Raw genomic sequence first — 16,871 nt, 5'->3', positions numbered from 1 at the left:
TTAAAGCCACTTGGATGACTGTTTTTATTCATGCTGTTTCCAGGAAGGGATGTCGGAGCTGGACCAGTCTGAACTCTTGGACACTGTCAATTGGCCCCAGGAGTCCTGGTGGCCTGCTTACGGGTCCTCGATGTCCAGAAACTCCTGCTTGGGGGGTGCTGCTCCGCGGTACCAGGCGCAGGAGCCGTCGCTTCTCTTGATGCAGGCGAAGAACTTGGCCTGGTGTCCGTTGATGTTCTTCTCCGTGACCCAGTCCATCCAGAGGCACTCGTCCGGAGAGGAGATGTAGCATGGGATCATGGGGCATCGAGTGATCTAGGAAGGGGGACAGGAGATGGATTCAGCTGGGGACCGAGGCCATTCATGGGGCGTCTCCAGAACCTGGCCTTCACCTGGTGAAGGTGTTCAAGGGCAATGTGCAGAATGAATGATCAGGTAAGTGCAGCAGGGAAGGAGGGATGGAGCTGCTCCACCAGTAGGCTTTCCTGAGCTCCAAACTCTCCAAATGGCAGCAGGCAGTCTGTCCAAGATAGGACAGAAACCTTTCTGTACCCCCCAACTACCAAGCACGCCCTCTACTTTGGGCCATCTGGTTTACCTTCTCTGAGCACAACAAACCAGCTTCAGCTTAGTCCCAGCCTTCCAGAGAGTATAACAGTAACAACAATAAAGGGCCTTGAGAGACTTCCCTCATGGGCCAGTGGTTAAGACTCTGCACTTCCACGGCAGAGGGCATGCATTCAATCCCTGGTCAGGGAACTAAGATCTCACATGCCTCATGGCACAGCCACAAATACGGAAGTGGACGTCTCAGAATATATAAATAAAACAAAAAACAATAAAGAGTTTTGACTATCAGACAGGTTCAACTTAGGTAAAAAGAACAGCGTCTTGCTCCCAAGCACATGGATGCTTCGAGGGGATCAGCAAGGATTAATAGCATCTTGGCAAAAGAACCTGAGTTCACAGGAGGGTGCAAACCTTCAGGGAGCTCAAAGAAAAAGGTGGAACTTGTTTTTTATTAACTTCACCTTAGGCACGGGGGAGTTTGCTAGACTTACAAGTAGTTGTGAGTCAGAATTCACACTATGAATGAGCTAAGGGGTGGGCTATCGAGGATCTACCAGGATGGGCAGAAGGCCACACAAGCAGTGTGAACGGGCACAGGCCAATCTCTGGGCCACACCGCGCCCAGACTCACACGCTGTGCTGGGGTTGGGGGAGGGGCGGCGGGGACCGAGGGACGTTAGGAGACAACAAAATGGGACCCTGGGGGCCACGGAGATCTCACCGTCTATGCCGCATCTGAGCATTAGCACTGCTGTGACTGTGCCTGGCACCGCCTCTGGGGCGCTTTCAAGAAGAAAGGCAGGGGCTTCAGGGGTTCTCATCACACAGACCCCATGTTTACATGGACCTATGCGTGGAAATGGCTGGTACACTGGCAAAACCATAACACCTGGGATGTTCTTTCACAAGGCACGCCAAGTCTCTGCACTTGTACGTTTGTAGAAAGACACTCCTAAGGCCCATGTTCTGCTCACGAAACTCCTCCTGCTAGAAGGCTCCCTTCCTAGAAGCTACAGCCCACGTGGTCAGATTCCCCTTACCTCCCCAAAGTCCCTGGACGGACACCCTCACCTGTGGGCAAGGTGTGTCATACCTCCCCAGAGCCCTGTCCTGAGTCAGGACCCTGTGGATTGAGAGGCCCTGGGAAAGTGGCATCAAAGCCCGGCAGTCCACCTGGAGGAGGTGGCGGCGGCTTACCTTGCACTCACAGCCCATCTGGTACCTGTGGTTCAGGCTCTTCTTCTGGGTGGCACTCAGGGTGTCCCAGGGCACGATGAAGTCACAGAGGGTGATATGCATATTGCCATTCCCCTCGGCCTTCCCTGAGGAGACAGGGGTCACCAAGCTCAGAACGAAATTACACGTTCTCTTTTTCCTGCATCTGGATGAGGCTCAGGCATGGGGAGGGTTAGTTCTGACAGTACCCTGAGGCGTAGACTATTTTGTGTCCCCTCCAAAACTCTGAGGTTAAAGTCCTGACCCTGGCACCTTAGGATGTGTGACTCTATTGGGAGACAAGGTCTTTAAAGAATTGATTAAAATGAGGTCATTAGGATGAGTCTGAATCCAGTAGGTCCCCTTGTAAGAGGAAGAGATTAGGACACAGACACACAGGGATGACCACATGGGAACACAGGGAGAAACTGGCCATCTACAAACCATGGAGAGTGGTCTCAGAAGAAACCAACTCTGTCAACATCTTAATCTTGAACTTCCAGCCTCCAAAATCGTGAGAAAATACATTTCTACTGCTTAAGGCCTCCAGTCCGCGGTTTTTGTTATAGCAGCCTGAGAAGACTCATACACCATGGAATATTTATTCTGAGTATAACAATGCAAGCTCACTGTAGAAAACTTATGAAAGTAACTTTTTAAAGCGTCTCTCTTTTCATTACCTAGCGCTAACATTCTGATGCATTTCCTTCCAATATTCTTTTATGCACATGTATTCAAGTGAAAAACGTCACTATTGTATGCAGATTATATTGTTTCCTGTTTGTTTTTTTTTTTTCCACCAAATATTTATTCACAAGCCTTTCCTCCATTTGATGTTGAACTTGTAATTCTGGGTGGTCCCATTATGAACAATAAGAGCAGAATTTTATAAAATCAGCAATCTGCCCTAAATTCCCTGTATTGAGCATGATGAGACGCTTGATAAGACTCTGTTCGCACCTTAGACTCCTAACTCAGCCCCCTTCCTCCCTTTGTGAAGAGTTCTCACTGGTGACAGCCCAGGCATTAGCAGAGCAGAAGAAAAAGACAGACCAGTGTATTCTGGTGAATGACAGGACCTAATGAGGGCCGGGGAGGTTGTCTAAAATCTTGTCTTTCCTGTTACAATGGCACCTTGTCAAGAGACACAGATGCCCAGTGATGACACCGGAGCCTGGCAGAGAGTGACACGCGCCTCCCCGAGAGGCAGACAGGAGCCCCGGGCTGCACCCTGGGCATCTTGGCTTGACAAAGCTGCAGTGCGTCCAGCTTAATGATCTCAGGCACAGCCCTGGCCACCAACAATCGCTAACAGAAATACAGCTCAAGGAAGTGCTGACGCAGCTAGCTTATCCACTACATCCCGTCAGGAGGAAGTGAAACAGAAACCTGTCATCAGGGGAAAGACACCGGCTTGCCTGAGGCTGCAAGTTGCACCAATGACACCCTTTGTGCTGGGCGGGTGGCAGGCAGCACTCCCCAGGTGTGAATTCTCCTGCTCTTCTTTCTGTCTTAACCACGCCTCTAACCTTCAAGCCTTCTATTTTTTTCTTGGACTTGTCTGACATTTCAGGTAAAGAAAAGGATCAAGAAGCAGGAGGACTCCTTGATTGCATTCATTCTGATCCTAATAACTAAAAAAAAGATGTATCTGGGTGACCTTAAGCTTCAAAAACAGCTGTAATTTTTTCTAGACCTGAGGCTGAAGCTAATGCTTCAATAATTTGGCCACCTGATGCGAACAGCTGACTCACTGGAAAAGACCCTGATGTTGGGAAAAACTGAAGGCAGAAGGAGAGGAAGGTGACAGAGGATGAGATGGTTGCATGGCATCACCAATTCAACAAACACGAACTTGGGCACACTCCAGGAGATGGTGAGGGACAGGGAGGCCTGGCGTCTGTGGGGTTGCAAAGAGTTGAACGCAACTTGACAACCCAACACACACACACACAGCCATTCTCTAAAGAGTACAGAATAGACAGGGAGCTAAATGGACAATGGCAAATAACTCTTTCCTACATCTTGGTTTCTTCTGGCATTGACCTTGCCCGGCCTGGTCATTCATTAGAGGCAGGCTGAGTACTCATTCCAGTTCCTCTCTCCAAACTTACGTAGCAACTTCCCATGCGTCACGTGACTGGCATCAGTCTACCACATCACATTGTTCTTTGCCTCTCTTGCATATCGTGTTCTTTAATCAGGTCATAAGCACAAAGGGTAATGGTTGTGTCTTAATCATTTTTTATCCATAGTTCCTTGGACAGAATAATGGCTCAGTAAAAGTTTACTGATGATGACGTGGTTATCTGTTCTAACAATGTGTTCCAATATCTTTTTTTTTTTTGCTGTCTTCCTTGTTAAACCTTTTCACCACCGATTCAAGCTTCCACAGAGAGTGAGCAAAGGCAGGGCACGGAGATGAAATGCAGATTTTTTTCTTTTTAAAAAATGTTTATTTATTTATTTTGGGCTGTGCTGGATCTTTGTTGCTGCGTGCGGGTTTTCTGTAGTTGCAGCGAGCAGGGACTACTCTCTAGCTGCAGAGAGTGCACAGGCTTCTCACTGCAGCGCTTTCTTCTGTTACAGAGCACGGGCTTCAAAAGTTGCAGCATGAAGGCTTAGCAGTTGTGGCACATGGGCTTAGTCCTCTGCAGCATATGGGAGCTTCCCGGACCAGGGATAGAACCCATGTCCACTGCATTGCCAGGCAGATTCTTGACCACCGGGGAAGTCTGAAATTGTGTATTTTCAACGGCCCCAGTTCCCAGTTCCCATGAGCTTTTAAATGTCAAGTGTAAATGGTGTAGCATCTCAGAATGTTAAGAAGAGATGCCTTTCGGTAGAGATAATTAAGACTTGATTTGGTACGTGAGCATCTGTCTGCCTTGGAAAAAAAGCAAAGTCTTTCTTGGACACAGAAAAACAGGAATTAATTAAAATTTGTAACTGAGGGTTGTATGTTTACTTTTCTTCCCGGAGATGAGGACTGGAGAAGAAAATGACAGGGCCGAATCTCTAACAGTTCCTGAACACAAGCGTCTCGCGGTGCCAACTCGACATGTGAGGCTGAGTCATCAGCCCAGGAGGAGGTGGGCTGCCCCAAGCTGTGTGGTCACTCGTGGGGCCGCAGCCAGCACCGGCTGAGTGATTTCTGTGCCCCGTGATTCTTGGTTAGCCCGTTGTGACTCCAGGAAAACAAGATCTAGGTTCTGTGCTTCAGAAAGTAAACACCAGATTGAATCCAGAGCCGTCTCACTGAGCCAGGGAACGAAGCCGGCTTAGAGAGGTTCCTCTGTAATGAGGTGAGTCAGCAGCCAGTGGAAGGGCCTTTTATTAATCTTACGCTCCACGGCCAGTCAGGAAACTAAACTGTGCCCCACGTTGCTTGCTTCCGATGTGAAATGTATGGCAGCTTAAGATGACAGCTTCTCATGTGGCACAGGGGGAAAGGATCCCCTCGCTAATGCAGGAGACACAGGAGATGCAGATTCGATCCCTGGGTCGGAAAATCCCTTGGAGAAAGGAATGGCAACCTGCTCCAGTACTCTTGCCTGGAAAATTCCACAGACAGAGAAGCCTGGCGGACTGCAGTCCACGGGGTCGCCAACAGCAGGACACGACTGAGTGTGCTCGCACTAAGGTGACAGGCACACAGTTATCAACTGAGTGCGTCTGCAAACATTTTTAGTTTTCCCTGTAAGTGGAGCTACAATTTGGATGCTTTCTGAAATTTCTGAGATGTGTGTGGCAGTTACTCATGTAACTGTTTTCTCATTCAGCCTGGGGACAACTGAGGGGGCTTGGGTGTGGGAGCAGTTTCACAGGTCACGTACATATTACATGTTAAATAGCCTTTGATGGCAGATATGAATAGCTGAGCTGACACGTGAGTGAAAAGAAATGTTATCAGAGAATGACTGAAATTATGGGGCTTTCTGCGTTTGATTCACCATCTTCCCTTTGGACATGAAGCCTCTCCCTTTCAGAAAAGGGTCTGAGGACAATGGATGTTCCTATCACATCTCCCAAGAGAAAGAAAAGCAACTACCAGCAAAACAGTCATCGCACCACCCTCCACGCCTGTCGTGGATCCACCTTCTTAGCAGCCCCGTGGTTTCCTCGCACTCCAGTGATAAACAGGGCAGGAGGGGACCCAAGCCCCATGCTCCAGAGAGACCTTGCCAGGGCTCCTGACTGCTGGACATAAGCCCTCTCCCTGTCCTGCCCTGGGATCCAGCCAAAGGGCCCTGCGGTCTGGACCACCCATCTCGTGGAATAAAAGAGCAGTGCCACACTCCTCAGGATCTCTGGGCCAAAGGCAGGTTTGACCGCCCGGGAAGGGCCCCAGCAGATGAAAATCATGCCCAGAGGCCACTGTGCAAGGGGGGCGACTGACCTTGGCTGCTAAGGCTCGGCCCTCCTGAGTGTGTGCAGACTGGCTCTTTGGCACCTCTAGAACAAAAGGTCTGCCTTTGACCCAGAGCAGGGCAGGTTCTCAGCCCTGGCTGTGCACTGGACTCCCCTGGGGAACTTTACCAATGCTCTGGGGGTGGAAGCCACCCCCAGAGATGGTGCTTGAATTGGTCTGGGGAGCTGCCTGGGCATCAGGAATTTTGCAAACTCCCTGTGGAATTCCAAGGAGCAGCGGAGGCGGAGGACCACTGGGTTAGGCGTCAGGGCAGCGAGACTTCTAAACCTGGATCAGTGATGGAAGAAGCAGAGTGTGATAGACCCAGGAGTCAGGCTGCTGCTGTTGTGTGGTTGCTCAGTTGTATCCAACTCTCTTGCAGCCCCATGGACTGTAGCCCAACAGGCTCCTCTGTCTGTGGGATTTTCCAGGCAAGAATACTGGAGTGGGTTGCCATTTCCTTCTCCAGGGGATCTTCCTGACCCAGGAATCTAACATTGCCTTGGAAGACAGATTCTGTACCCCTGAGCCACCAAGAGTTATGCTGAAAGTGAAAGTTGCTCAGTTATGTCTGACTCTTTGCAACCCCATGGACTTCTCCAGGCCAAAATACTGGAGCGGGTAGCCTTTCCCTTCTCCAGGGGATCTTCCCAACTCAGGGATCGAACTGAGGTTTCCCCCGTGGCAGTTGGATTCTTTATGAGCTGAGCCACCAGGGAAGCCCAGGGTTAGGCTAGTCAGGGTCTAATTTCTGGCAGCTCCATGGCACCACTCCCTGGCAGTGTGACGCCAGCAGGGATGTGTTGAGAAATGCCTAACCAGTAGCTCTCCTGGGATTAACTGTGTAGCATTTGAATTCTGTGGTATCAATACTCCTACCCTGGCCAATTTCAAGCTACCAACATGACATCAACCAAAGTTTAATCATCGGTCTGAAAGTGAAAGTGGGTTCAGGTACACACCATGGGGCCTGAGCACATGGCTCCATCCTCCACTCCTCATCTATAAAATGGGGTTCGTGATAGGGTGCTACTGCTACTGCTAAGTCACTTCAGTCGTGTCCGACTCTGTGCGACCCCATAGACGGGAGCCCACCAGGCTCCCCCATCCCTGGGATTCTCCAGGCAAGAACACTGGAGTGGGTTGCCATTTCCTTCTCGTGATAGGGTAGTGAGGATTAAATGGAACCCCCATGAAAAGCATTTGAAGAACATCAGTGCCAGGAAAAGGGCACTCCTATTTCTATTAATAGGAAGCTGGTAGGGCCTGATGTAGAATCCTTTAAGACAGATTCATCTGTGCATGTCTGGAGGCAGACACTGGCCCAGACCAAAGTTACCTTCCCACCAGGAGCCACCAGCAACAGGATGCGGGCTCTCCCTTCTGAATAAGGGCTTCTGCAGCTCTGCGGTTTGGCCACATAGCCCCTAGAGGGCAGTGTGGAGACCCAGAGGGATGGCTGAGGCTCTCATTTTAAAGGGTGTTACAGCCAAAATCACTGCAGATGGTGACTGCAGCCATGAAATTAAAAGACATTTGCTCCTTGGAAGAAAAGCTATGAACAACCTAGATAACATATAAAAAAGCAGAGACATTACTTTGCTGACAAAGGTCCATCTAGTCAAAGCTATGGTGTTTCCAGTAGTCATGTAAGGATGTGAGAGTTGGACTATAAAGACAGCTGAGCGCCAAAGAATTAAGAATTGATGCTTTTGAATTGTGGTGTTAGAGAAGACTCTTGAGAGTCCCTTGGACTGCAAGGAGAACCAACCAGTCAGTCCTTAAGGAAATCAGCCCTTTAGGATTGATTATTGAATATTCATTGGAAGGACTGATTATTGAATATTCATTGGAAGGACTGATGCTGAAGCTGAAACTCCAATACTCTGGCCACCTAATGCGAAGAACTGACTCATCTGAAAAGACCCTGAGGCTGGGAAAGACTGAAGGCGGGAGGAGAAGGGGACAACAGAGAATGAGATGGTTGGATGGCATCACCGAGTCAATGGACATGAATATGAGTAAGCTCCGGGAGTTGGTGATGGACAGGGAAGGCTGGTATGCTACAATCCATAGGGTCGCAAAGAGTCAGACACGAGTGAGCGACTGAACTGATAGCCTGGTAGCTCAGCAGTAAAGAATTCACATGCCGATGCAGAAGACACAGATTCAATCCCTGAGTCAGGAAGATCCCCTGGAGAAGAAAATGGCAACCCACTCCAGTATTCTTGCCTGGGAAATCCATGGACAGAGGAGCCTGGCGGCTACAGTCCAGGGGGTTGCGAAACAGTCGGACATGACTTAGCAACTAAACAATAGCCTTTAAAAGGACCAAAAAAAAAAAAAGGACTCAGAAAACTAGAAGCTGTTGATTTGTTAGGGCAATGAGGTCTCTACACCACAGAGGTTGGGCTACTGTGATCTCAGAGTCAGATCGTCAGCTCTCTGCATTGTGATTTTTGTCCCTGTTCCCTTCTATTTAATATTATCTCTCCTATTGTAAAAACAGTAAGATACTGCAAGTGTGAAATGGTGCAGCCGTTTTGGAAAGCAGTTTAGAAGTTCCTCAAATGGTTAAACACAAGAGTTTCCACAGGTCCTGCAATTCTACTCCTAGGTATCTACCCAAGGGAAATGAAAACATATATCCAGGCAAAAACTAGAACACATGTGCTCAGAGCAGCATCACTCAGTACATAAAAGGTAGAAACAGCCCCAGTGAAATGCTGAATGGATAGACAAAATGTAGCACACCCATCCAAAGGACTATTATTTGGCCATAAAAAGGAGTGAACTTCTGATACATATTACAATGAGTAAAACATTAAAAACTTAAAACACCAAAACATTATGCTGAGGAAGCCAGACACAAAGGACCATATGTTACATGAGTCCACTTATAAGAAACTCCAGAGTAAAGAAATCTAGAGATTAGTGGTGGCTGAGAGCTGGGGGTGGGGGGAGAATGGGAGTCAGGAAGGTAATACCTAAAAGGTACAGGGTTGCTTTTAGACCATGGTGATGGTTGCACTCTGACCCCTGAATTATACACTCAATAATAAATACACCCTGACCCTTGAATTAATACAGTTTAAATAACAGATGCTCAGAATAAGACATTTAGGAAGTTCAGAAGGCCCTTTAAGAGAAGGAAAAAAAAACTCCTTAAATATAATCTCTTTAAATATTTATTTTTGTTTAGTTCAGCTCTTTGGCTGCGCTGGATCTTAGTTACAGCACGCAGGATCTTCAGTGTTTAGCTGTACCATGTGGGATCCAGCTCCTGACCAGGGATTGAACCCAGGCACCCTGATTGGGAGCTCAGAGTCTTAGCCACTGGAGCACCAGAGAAGGCCCCACCTTCACACTTACATCAATTGCAATAAATAAAATTAAAGCCCTAGCTCTTCAGTTGCACCAGCCACGGCTCTCAAGTGCTCAGTAGCACACTGAACAGCTCGGACATAGGGCATTTCTGGCATCAGTGGAGGTTTGGTTAGACCCGTGGGTCTCAACTGGGAGTGATTCTGCTCCCCGCACAGGGAACATTTGGTGATGTGGAAGACCCCATGACTCGGGGGAGGATGTTGCAGCAATCAGTGGGTAGAAACCACGTGTGCACGTGTGCTCAGTCATGTCTGACTCTGCGACCCCATGGACTGTAAGACCGCCAGGTTCCTCTGTCCATGGGATTTTTCTAGGCAAGAATACTGGAGTAGGTTGCCATTTCCTACTCCAAGAAGTCACAGATGCAGCTAAATATTCTCCATGTATAGGACAAGCCTGCCAGCAAAAAATGATCTGATTTCAAATATCAATAGTACTGATTTTGAGAAGCTCTGTTCTGGACCCTGGGGTGCAAGCTAGTGGGGCAGGCAGAGGAGGCAATGGAAAGATGTAAAGGGATTTCTGTATCAATTCTGGTCCATGCATAGTAATAAATGTACCATACTAATGTTAAGACATTAATAACAGAGGAAGCTGTAGGAAGACCTAAAGGAGCTGGCTATACTGTACTAACCTGCTCAAGTTTTCTGTAAATCTTTAACTGTTCTAAGAAATAAAGTCTAGTAATAATAATAAGAAAAAAAAAGAGAAGTCATTTTATGTAAGACTAAAAGCATAAAACTTTAAAAGAAATGCAGTGATAAAATTGTGGTCTATCTGCACAATGGAATATTATTCAGCCTGAAAAAAGGAGGAAATTCTGACACTTGCTGTAACATGGCTGACCCGAGGACACTGCGCTCAGTGAAATATGCCAATCACTAAAGGACAAAGGGTGCTCGATTCCGCTTTTATGACGTCCCCAGAGGAGTCAGATTTCACGGGGACAGAAAGCAGAACTTTGCCAGGGGGCTGTGCGAAGGGGAGGTTAACGTGCACAGGGTTTGTTTGGGAAAATGAAAGCGTTCTGAAGACACATGGTGGTGATGCTTGTGCAACAGTGTGAACGTGCTTCGTGCTGCTGAACTAGGCGCCTGAAACTGGCTAACATGGTAAACTTCATGTTCGGCTGCTGCTGCTGCTGCTAAGTCGCTTCAGTCGTGTCCGACTCTGTGTGACCCCATAGACGGCAGCCCACCAGGCTCCCCCATCCCCAGGATTCTCCAGGCAAGAACACAGGAGTGGGTTGCCATTTCCTTCTCCAATGCAAGAAAGTGAAAAACTGAAAGTGAAGTCACTCAATCATGTCCGACTCTAGCAACCCCATGGACTGCAGCCTACTAGGCTCCTCCATCCATGGGATTTTCCAGGCAAGAGTACTGGAGTGGGGTGCCATTGTCTTCTCCATAAGCTATGTATGTTTTATCACAATAAATGAAAGAGGGATACGATGAACAAAGGAACAGGCGAGTAGCACACACAGTAATATTAAGAGATTTAAAGCAAGGTTTTGGGACTTCTCCGGCGGTTCAGTGACTAAGGCTCCAAGCTCCCAATGCAGGGGGGTGTTTGGTTCAATCCCTGGTCAGGGAACTAGCCCCCACATGCTGCAGCGAGGAGTCCCTATGCCGCAACTAAAGATCTCGTGTGCTGCAACGAAGGTCGAAAATCCTGCATGGTCGCAACTGAGACCTGGCATGGCCAGATAAATAAAAAGCTACTTAAAAAAATAACAAAACGAGGTTTCAACTCTGCCTTCCGCCTCTTGCCCAGCCTTGAGCACCTCCAGCCTCTCATCCGTGTCCATCTGACCTCAGATTTCCTATGAACACTGGTTTACTCTATTCTTTCTCTTAAGTCACATTGGTTCCACTATTCTAACAAGGGGAATGTGGAGGACGGTTGAAATTCATCAGTCCTCTGATGGGAAAAAGCTGGGAATCCTCGAGACTTCTGAGTAGCACTGTGTATACCATGCATGTCGTCAAGGCTCTGGCTCACCTCCAGCCACCCCGCCTCCGCTCCCCTGGGAGCCCTCGAAGAGCAGCCCACACCCATATCCGTGTACACACCTGCAATGAGATACTCCTTCTTTCCTCCAATGTCCAGCGAGACCCCACACACGGCAGAGGAGGGGGCTGTGTAGATAAACTCTATGTCCTGATCAGGTCCCTTGAACATCTGGAAAAAGGAGGATGAGGAATGTAAGTGAACGTGGGCAGCACAGCCAGGAATCCGGATGCCTCCCTGAACACGTGCCCCAACCTGCACCCGGGGTACTGCCAGCACGGAAAGGGGATGGGGACACAGCAGTCAGACAGGCTGGAAGACAACTATTCCTAACGCACAGGGTTCTCCGGAGTCACTGTGATTCACTGCCTAGGGTGGCAGTTGTCACCAGGCTGGGGATGACCTGGTCATCCAGAAGGACCTGCCTCAGACACACCTGCCTTCCCAAACACGCGTGAGGTCATCACAGAATCTCCAGGGAGGGGCTCGGATACCTCCAGGTGATTCTGACCCACCACGGAGGACAGCCACTTTCATCTCTTTCCAGGAATTCTAATCAAGTACTGGCTACTTGATTCCAGAGCAGAGAGGCACCTCTTAATTAGGATGTAACTCTGGGCAAGAGGAGTTCAACTTGCGATTTCCTTAGAGCCCCTTGGGAACAGACCTGTTGCTCAGAAGGGGTGCATTGTTCCAGCATCTGGGCAGGAACTGAGAAAGCCCCAGCCAGGGGGTTCCTGCTGCCCCACCAGGGCCAGTGACAGGCGGGGACGTGAGTGTGGGCTGAGAACTGCCCTCCACTCCGATTTTAGGGGTACAGCTCGCTTGCAGCCTGGTGAAAGGGGAGGGCACACGTGCCAGGACCGACACAACACAGGTGGTCACACAGCACCGTGGAACACACACCACTGAGGCGCCACAATTCCACACGAACCGCGTCAGGACTCTTGCTGCGTGGTTAAACCCAGGTTAATGGTATTGTTTGGTTTGGGGGGAGGGAAGAGCTTCAAGAAGCAAACCCAAATGGAACAGGGTCATCCCAATGTCACAATGAACCAGCTCTGCAAGAGCTATACCCCAACCCATGCCAAGGAAGGTTATGAATGATGTCTGTCACCAAAGGGCTGAAAGTGCTGTGCTGCCTCATTGTCAACACCTCCCTTTTCATAACCCCACAGTGGGTCATTAGAGCAGAGATACTGTCTTAACTGCTTCATAAATAGAGACGTTGGCACTGAGAGACCGGGGCACCCCTTTAAATGACACAGACATAATGATTAAGCATTTCGCTGACCTTCTGGTAACATGTATTTTCTATTTTTGTAACAATATGGACGGCCACAATGACTAACCAGGTCACAAAGCTGTCTCTCCAGCTACAGCCTAGAATCTTCTTCCCTCTTACAGACCAAGTTTTGTTGTTGTTCAGTCATGTCTGACTCTTTGCGACCCCATGGACTACAGCAAGCCAGGCTCCGCTGTCCTTTACTATCTCCCAAGTTTGCTCAAATTCACGTCCATTAAGTTGGTGATGCTATCTAATCATCTTGTCCTCCGCTACCAATTTCTCCTTTTGCCTTCAATCTTTCCAGTATCACAGTCTCTTCCATTAGTTACTGTCAGTAATAACCTTCCATTTGCACCGGTCCTGTCCTCCCAACCTGCCCCGTGTCTTCCCTCCCTCCCTCCCAAATATGGGCTCCTTGCCATATTACCTTAAACACAATCCACATTCTGAAAAACTGACAAATACCAGTCACCTCCCACTGGGTCTACAGCTCTCAATGCCTCTGGTCCTATCCGGCCTGGCAAAGCATCTTCTCCATCACTGGCTGGGCTGCCAAGTCCATTTCTTCCCTAAGTCCCCTCTCTTAGGTAATGTCCCAGCACATCTCTCCATAGGAGCCGGCCTCTCTCCAAATCCTCACTCCTCTTGAAAGTAAAGCTAACCAGGCAAGACCGGAGCCCACTCGCACTTTTGGGGAATTAGGTCATTTGCCCCGTTGGTTGTGGGCTCCCAGAAACAATGGCCAAGTTCCCACTGCCTATGAACCCACCCACCATGGAAGAGGCGGAGAGGCACTCATGGAATGTTCCACAGAAGCTGTGAAGTTGGTGACTTAACACTGAAGCTCTGCCACTGATTTATAGCCATCAGAATGAAGATAACACATTTCTGGAAGAACTGAGCCAATGGGAATATACCATGTACACCCAAGTTCTCTGGCATTTACAGATTAAGGAGAATCAGATCCACCTGCAGCTTGACGCCCCTGCTCCTCACCGTCCGCCCCATGCATGGCTGGGCCAGTTCTAGGGACCTAGAGGTGCACTGAGACAGCGGGACACCCTGCCGTGCTCCCAAACCTCCCACGGCTCTGCCGGACACAGCAAGCCCAGGACGGCCACCATTACCTTTATCTGCTTGATCTCATACTGAATCCGCTTGATGGGGTTGCCGTAGATGTCGTTGCCAGAGTCCACCTCCTTCTTATTGACTGCTTTGGCCCTGATCACTGCAAAACAAAGATGCAAAGGTGAGCAGAGTCCCCCACAAGACTGTCCTGGCTCCGAGGTTGGGGCGGCAGGGTGGAGGTGGCAGCAGGGAGGCAGGAGGCGAGGGCAGGTAATCCCAGCCTGGGCACAGCACTGGACCCCATCCAGAGGGGGCAGACCAGGAATGACGCCAGAGCCCTCTGCTGACAGGACCCCGGAGCAGCTCTTGTCCCTCAAGACCTGGGGGTGGCTGAGGCCATCACTGATTTGAACACGGATCACTGTGGATCTCACACGATGGGACTCTGGGGCTTTTTTCCCTTTCTCTCCAATGTGTACGTACCGGTGGCTGGGAAAGCAGATGAGCACATTGACTGGCCTGCCATCCTGCTCACGCAGTTGAGGATGGTGAAAGTCCTACCCTGCCCGCCTCCTCCCATAGCCTATGGTCAGTCAGGCTTTTTCAGGCTGAAGGTAGAGGGGGAGTTACCTTCCTGCAACAGGCCCCATCATATTTAGGTTGGGGGTCTGACATCAAAAAAGTCTATCCTGCCAGCCTCTGAATCCGTCCTCTGCATGTCCCTGAGAAACATCCTGGGGCTGCTTTTTGTAATAACACACATTCTATCAGAGGCAATGGCAGAGAAAGGTCAAACATTTTAACCCAAAGTGCGTGGAACGGAGAAGGAAACATTTGAGAGCATCCATGGCAGAAAAAAGGGACAGATGCCGAGGGAAAAGGCCAAAACACAAAGAAGGATGGTCCTGGACCTTGACACGAGATGGAGGAGAGGGGAAGAGGTCAGGCTGGGAAGGTTCCGGAATGTTCCCCAAGGCCTGAGGCTGCTCGCGGGCCCTGCAACCCAGGGCTTCCTACCAGCAATTAAGCCGGGACCCTGCTCTGCCCTGTAACCTGACAGGCGGGGATCAGCAGCTCACACTGTCACTTGGGCAGAGCCCTCCCTCCCTTTTTTCATTTTGAGGCTCGTCAGCTGGTGGCACAGGCCATTCTAATGGCTTTAAAAGCTTTGTCCTTCAAGATTTGGCTGTTCAGGGTCACTGTGGATGAGTGTCACGTGAGCATGGGTGTGAGCAAGATAGAGAAACAAGGAGCAGACAGGGCCTGGCTTGGAGGAGCCTCCCACCCTCCACCCCAGTGAGCGGCTGGAATTCCAGAGCCCCTGGTCAGGGCGGTCTTTTCCTACAGAGCAGGGAGGTCCAGGACACAGACCCCCATCTGTGCCCACCCCTCTGGATCCCCCAAATGCTCTCTGGATCCCAGCCTGGCACCAGAGCCCTACGCCCCAGCTCCAGTGCCCCGCCCCAGCTCCAGTTCCCCGCCCCGGCGCAAAGCCATCCTTATTTTTCCTTCTGTTGGCGCTGAGTCATGACTGGTGGAGGCCACAGGTTCCTGTTTCCCAGGCTGAGCCAGGCCCCAACCTACGAAGCCACATCCAGGAAATGCCAAGCGGTGGGCCACGCCAGAACAGAGGGCCTTGCCCTTGTAGCAGGTCGTCCTGATCTCAGCGTTTCTTCCCACCCCTCCACCCATCTTCCCACCCCAGCACGTGTTGCCTTTTCACGGCCACACCCCATCCAGCTCAAGCATCTTCCTTGGCCGCCCGCTGCCGCCCTCTAAACATCCTCCTGGCAACCTGGCACCAGCCAGTGACTATTTCGGCTGCCTTGGGGGTCACCCGCTCTTGTTTGTTCCGCCAGTCCATAATACTTCCTGAATCTGAACCTGCCCAGAGGTGTCCATATTTTCAGCCCTGAATGCCATCTCCTCTCTGCCTGGAGAACTTCTATTCATCCTTCAAGACCCAGCTGAAATAGCCCTTCTCCATCTTCCGTCGGGAAATCCTGTCCTCTCGTGGCACCTGATGTATATCCCACACCTCTCATCCATTTTGCTATAAACACCTGTGCCCTTGTTTATGCAGAGACCAGGGAGCATCTAACAGGCAGAAGCTATGTTCTAACCATAGAACAGTTAGCTCTATTTGCTGAGCTGAACCTGAGATAACTGGATGGCAACACAGGTGAGGTTTGTCTTGGTCCCCCTTACAGCCTGCCTAGTCTATACACCTTATCGCCACACTACACGGAAGTTTTTCTGCGCATCAGCAAACATCAGATCAGTCTGTCCCAAGTTTGCTCTTCCACAGTGTCGTCCTCAGTGCACGCTATCAAATGAACCAGGAACATCCAAAGGAGATCATGAGTCTACAAGAAGCAATGGCAAACTGTGTTATGGTGTACCCAGCCCTGTGTGCTTTTTGAAGCTGCTTGGTACTATTGTTCAGAGGCCCAGCACTCTGCACAATGCTTACTGCATCACAGGTGTTCAATGAACACTCTGCTGACCATCAGAAAACAAGCAAAAAGTCAAAACTACCATGAGGTGACACCGCTCATCAGTCAGAAGGGCCATCGTTAAAAAGTCTACAAATAACAAATGCTGAAGAGGGAACCCTCTACCCTGCTGGTGGGAATGTAAGTTGCTGCAGCCCCTATGGAAAACAGGATGGAGTTCCTCAAAGAACTAAAACTTAGAGTTGCCCTATGATCAAGCAATTTTATTCCTGGGCATATATCTGGATAAAACTGAAATTCAAAAAGATACACAGACTCTCCCTCATGTTCAAAGCAGCACTATTTACAGTAGCCAAGACACAGAGACCACCCGAATGTCCCCTGACACATGAATGGATGAGTAGCATTTCATCCATGTTACTCAACCATAAAAAAGAATAAAATAACATCATTCGCAGCAACATGG

General features: G+C 49.6%; 1 protein-coding gene across 1 annotated transcript in view; it reads right to left on the bottom strand.

The window, feature by feature from the left end:
- The window catches only part of TIMP2 (TIMP metallopeptidase inhibitor 2), a 51,759-nt gene continuing 34,888 nt past the window's right edge, over positions 1 to 16,871 (bottom strand). The window contains 4 exon segments of the mRNA NM_174472.4: positions 1 to 315; positions 1,768 to 1,892; positions 11,656 to 11,764; positions 14,009 to 14,109. Coding sequence (NP_776897.2) covers positions 118 to 315; positions 1,768 to 1,892; positions 11,656 to 11,764; positions 14,009 to 14,109 — 533 coding nt within the window. The 3' untranslated portion in view covers positions 1 to 117.

Source organism: Bos taurus, chromosome 19 (assembly GCF_002263795.3).
Source record: "Bos taurus isolate L1 Dominette 01449 registration number 42190680 breed Hereford chromosome 19, ARS-UCD2.0, whole genome shotgun sequence".
NCBI lineage: Eukaryota > Metazoa > Chordata > Mammalia > Artiodactyla > Bovidae > Bos > Bos taurus.
The sequence above is the reverse complement of the archived record's forward strand: the minus strand, read 5'-3'. Positions and strand labels throughout refer to the sequence as shown.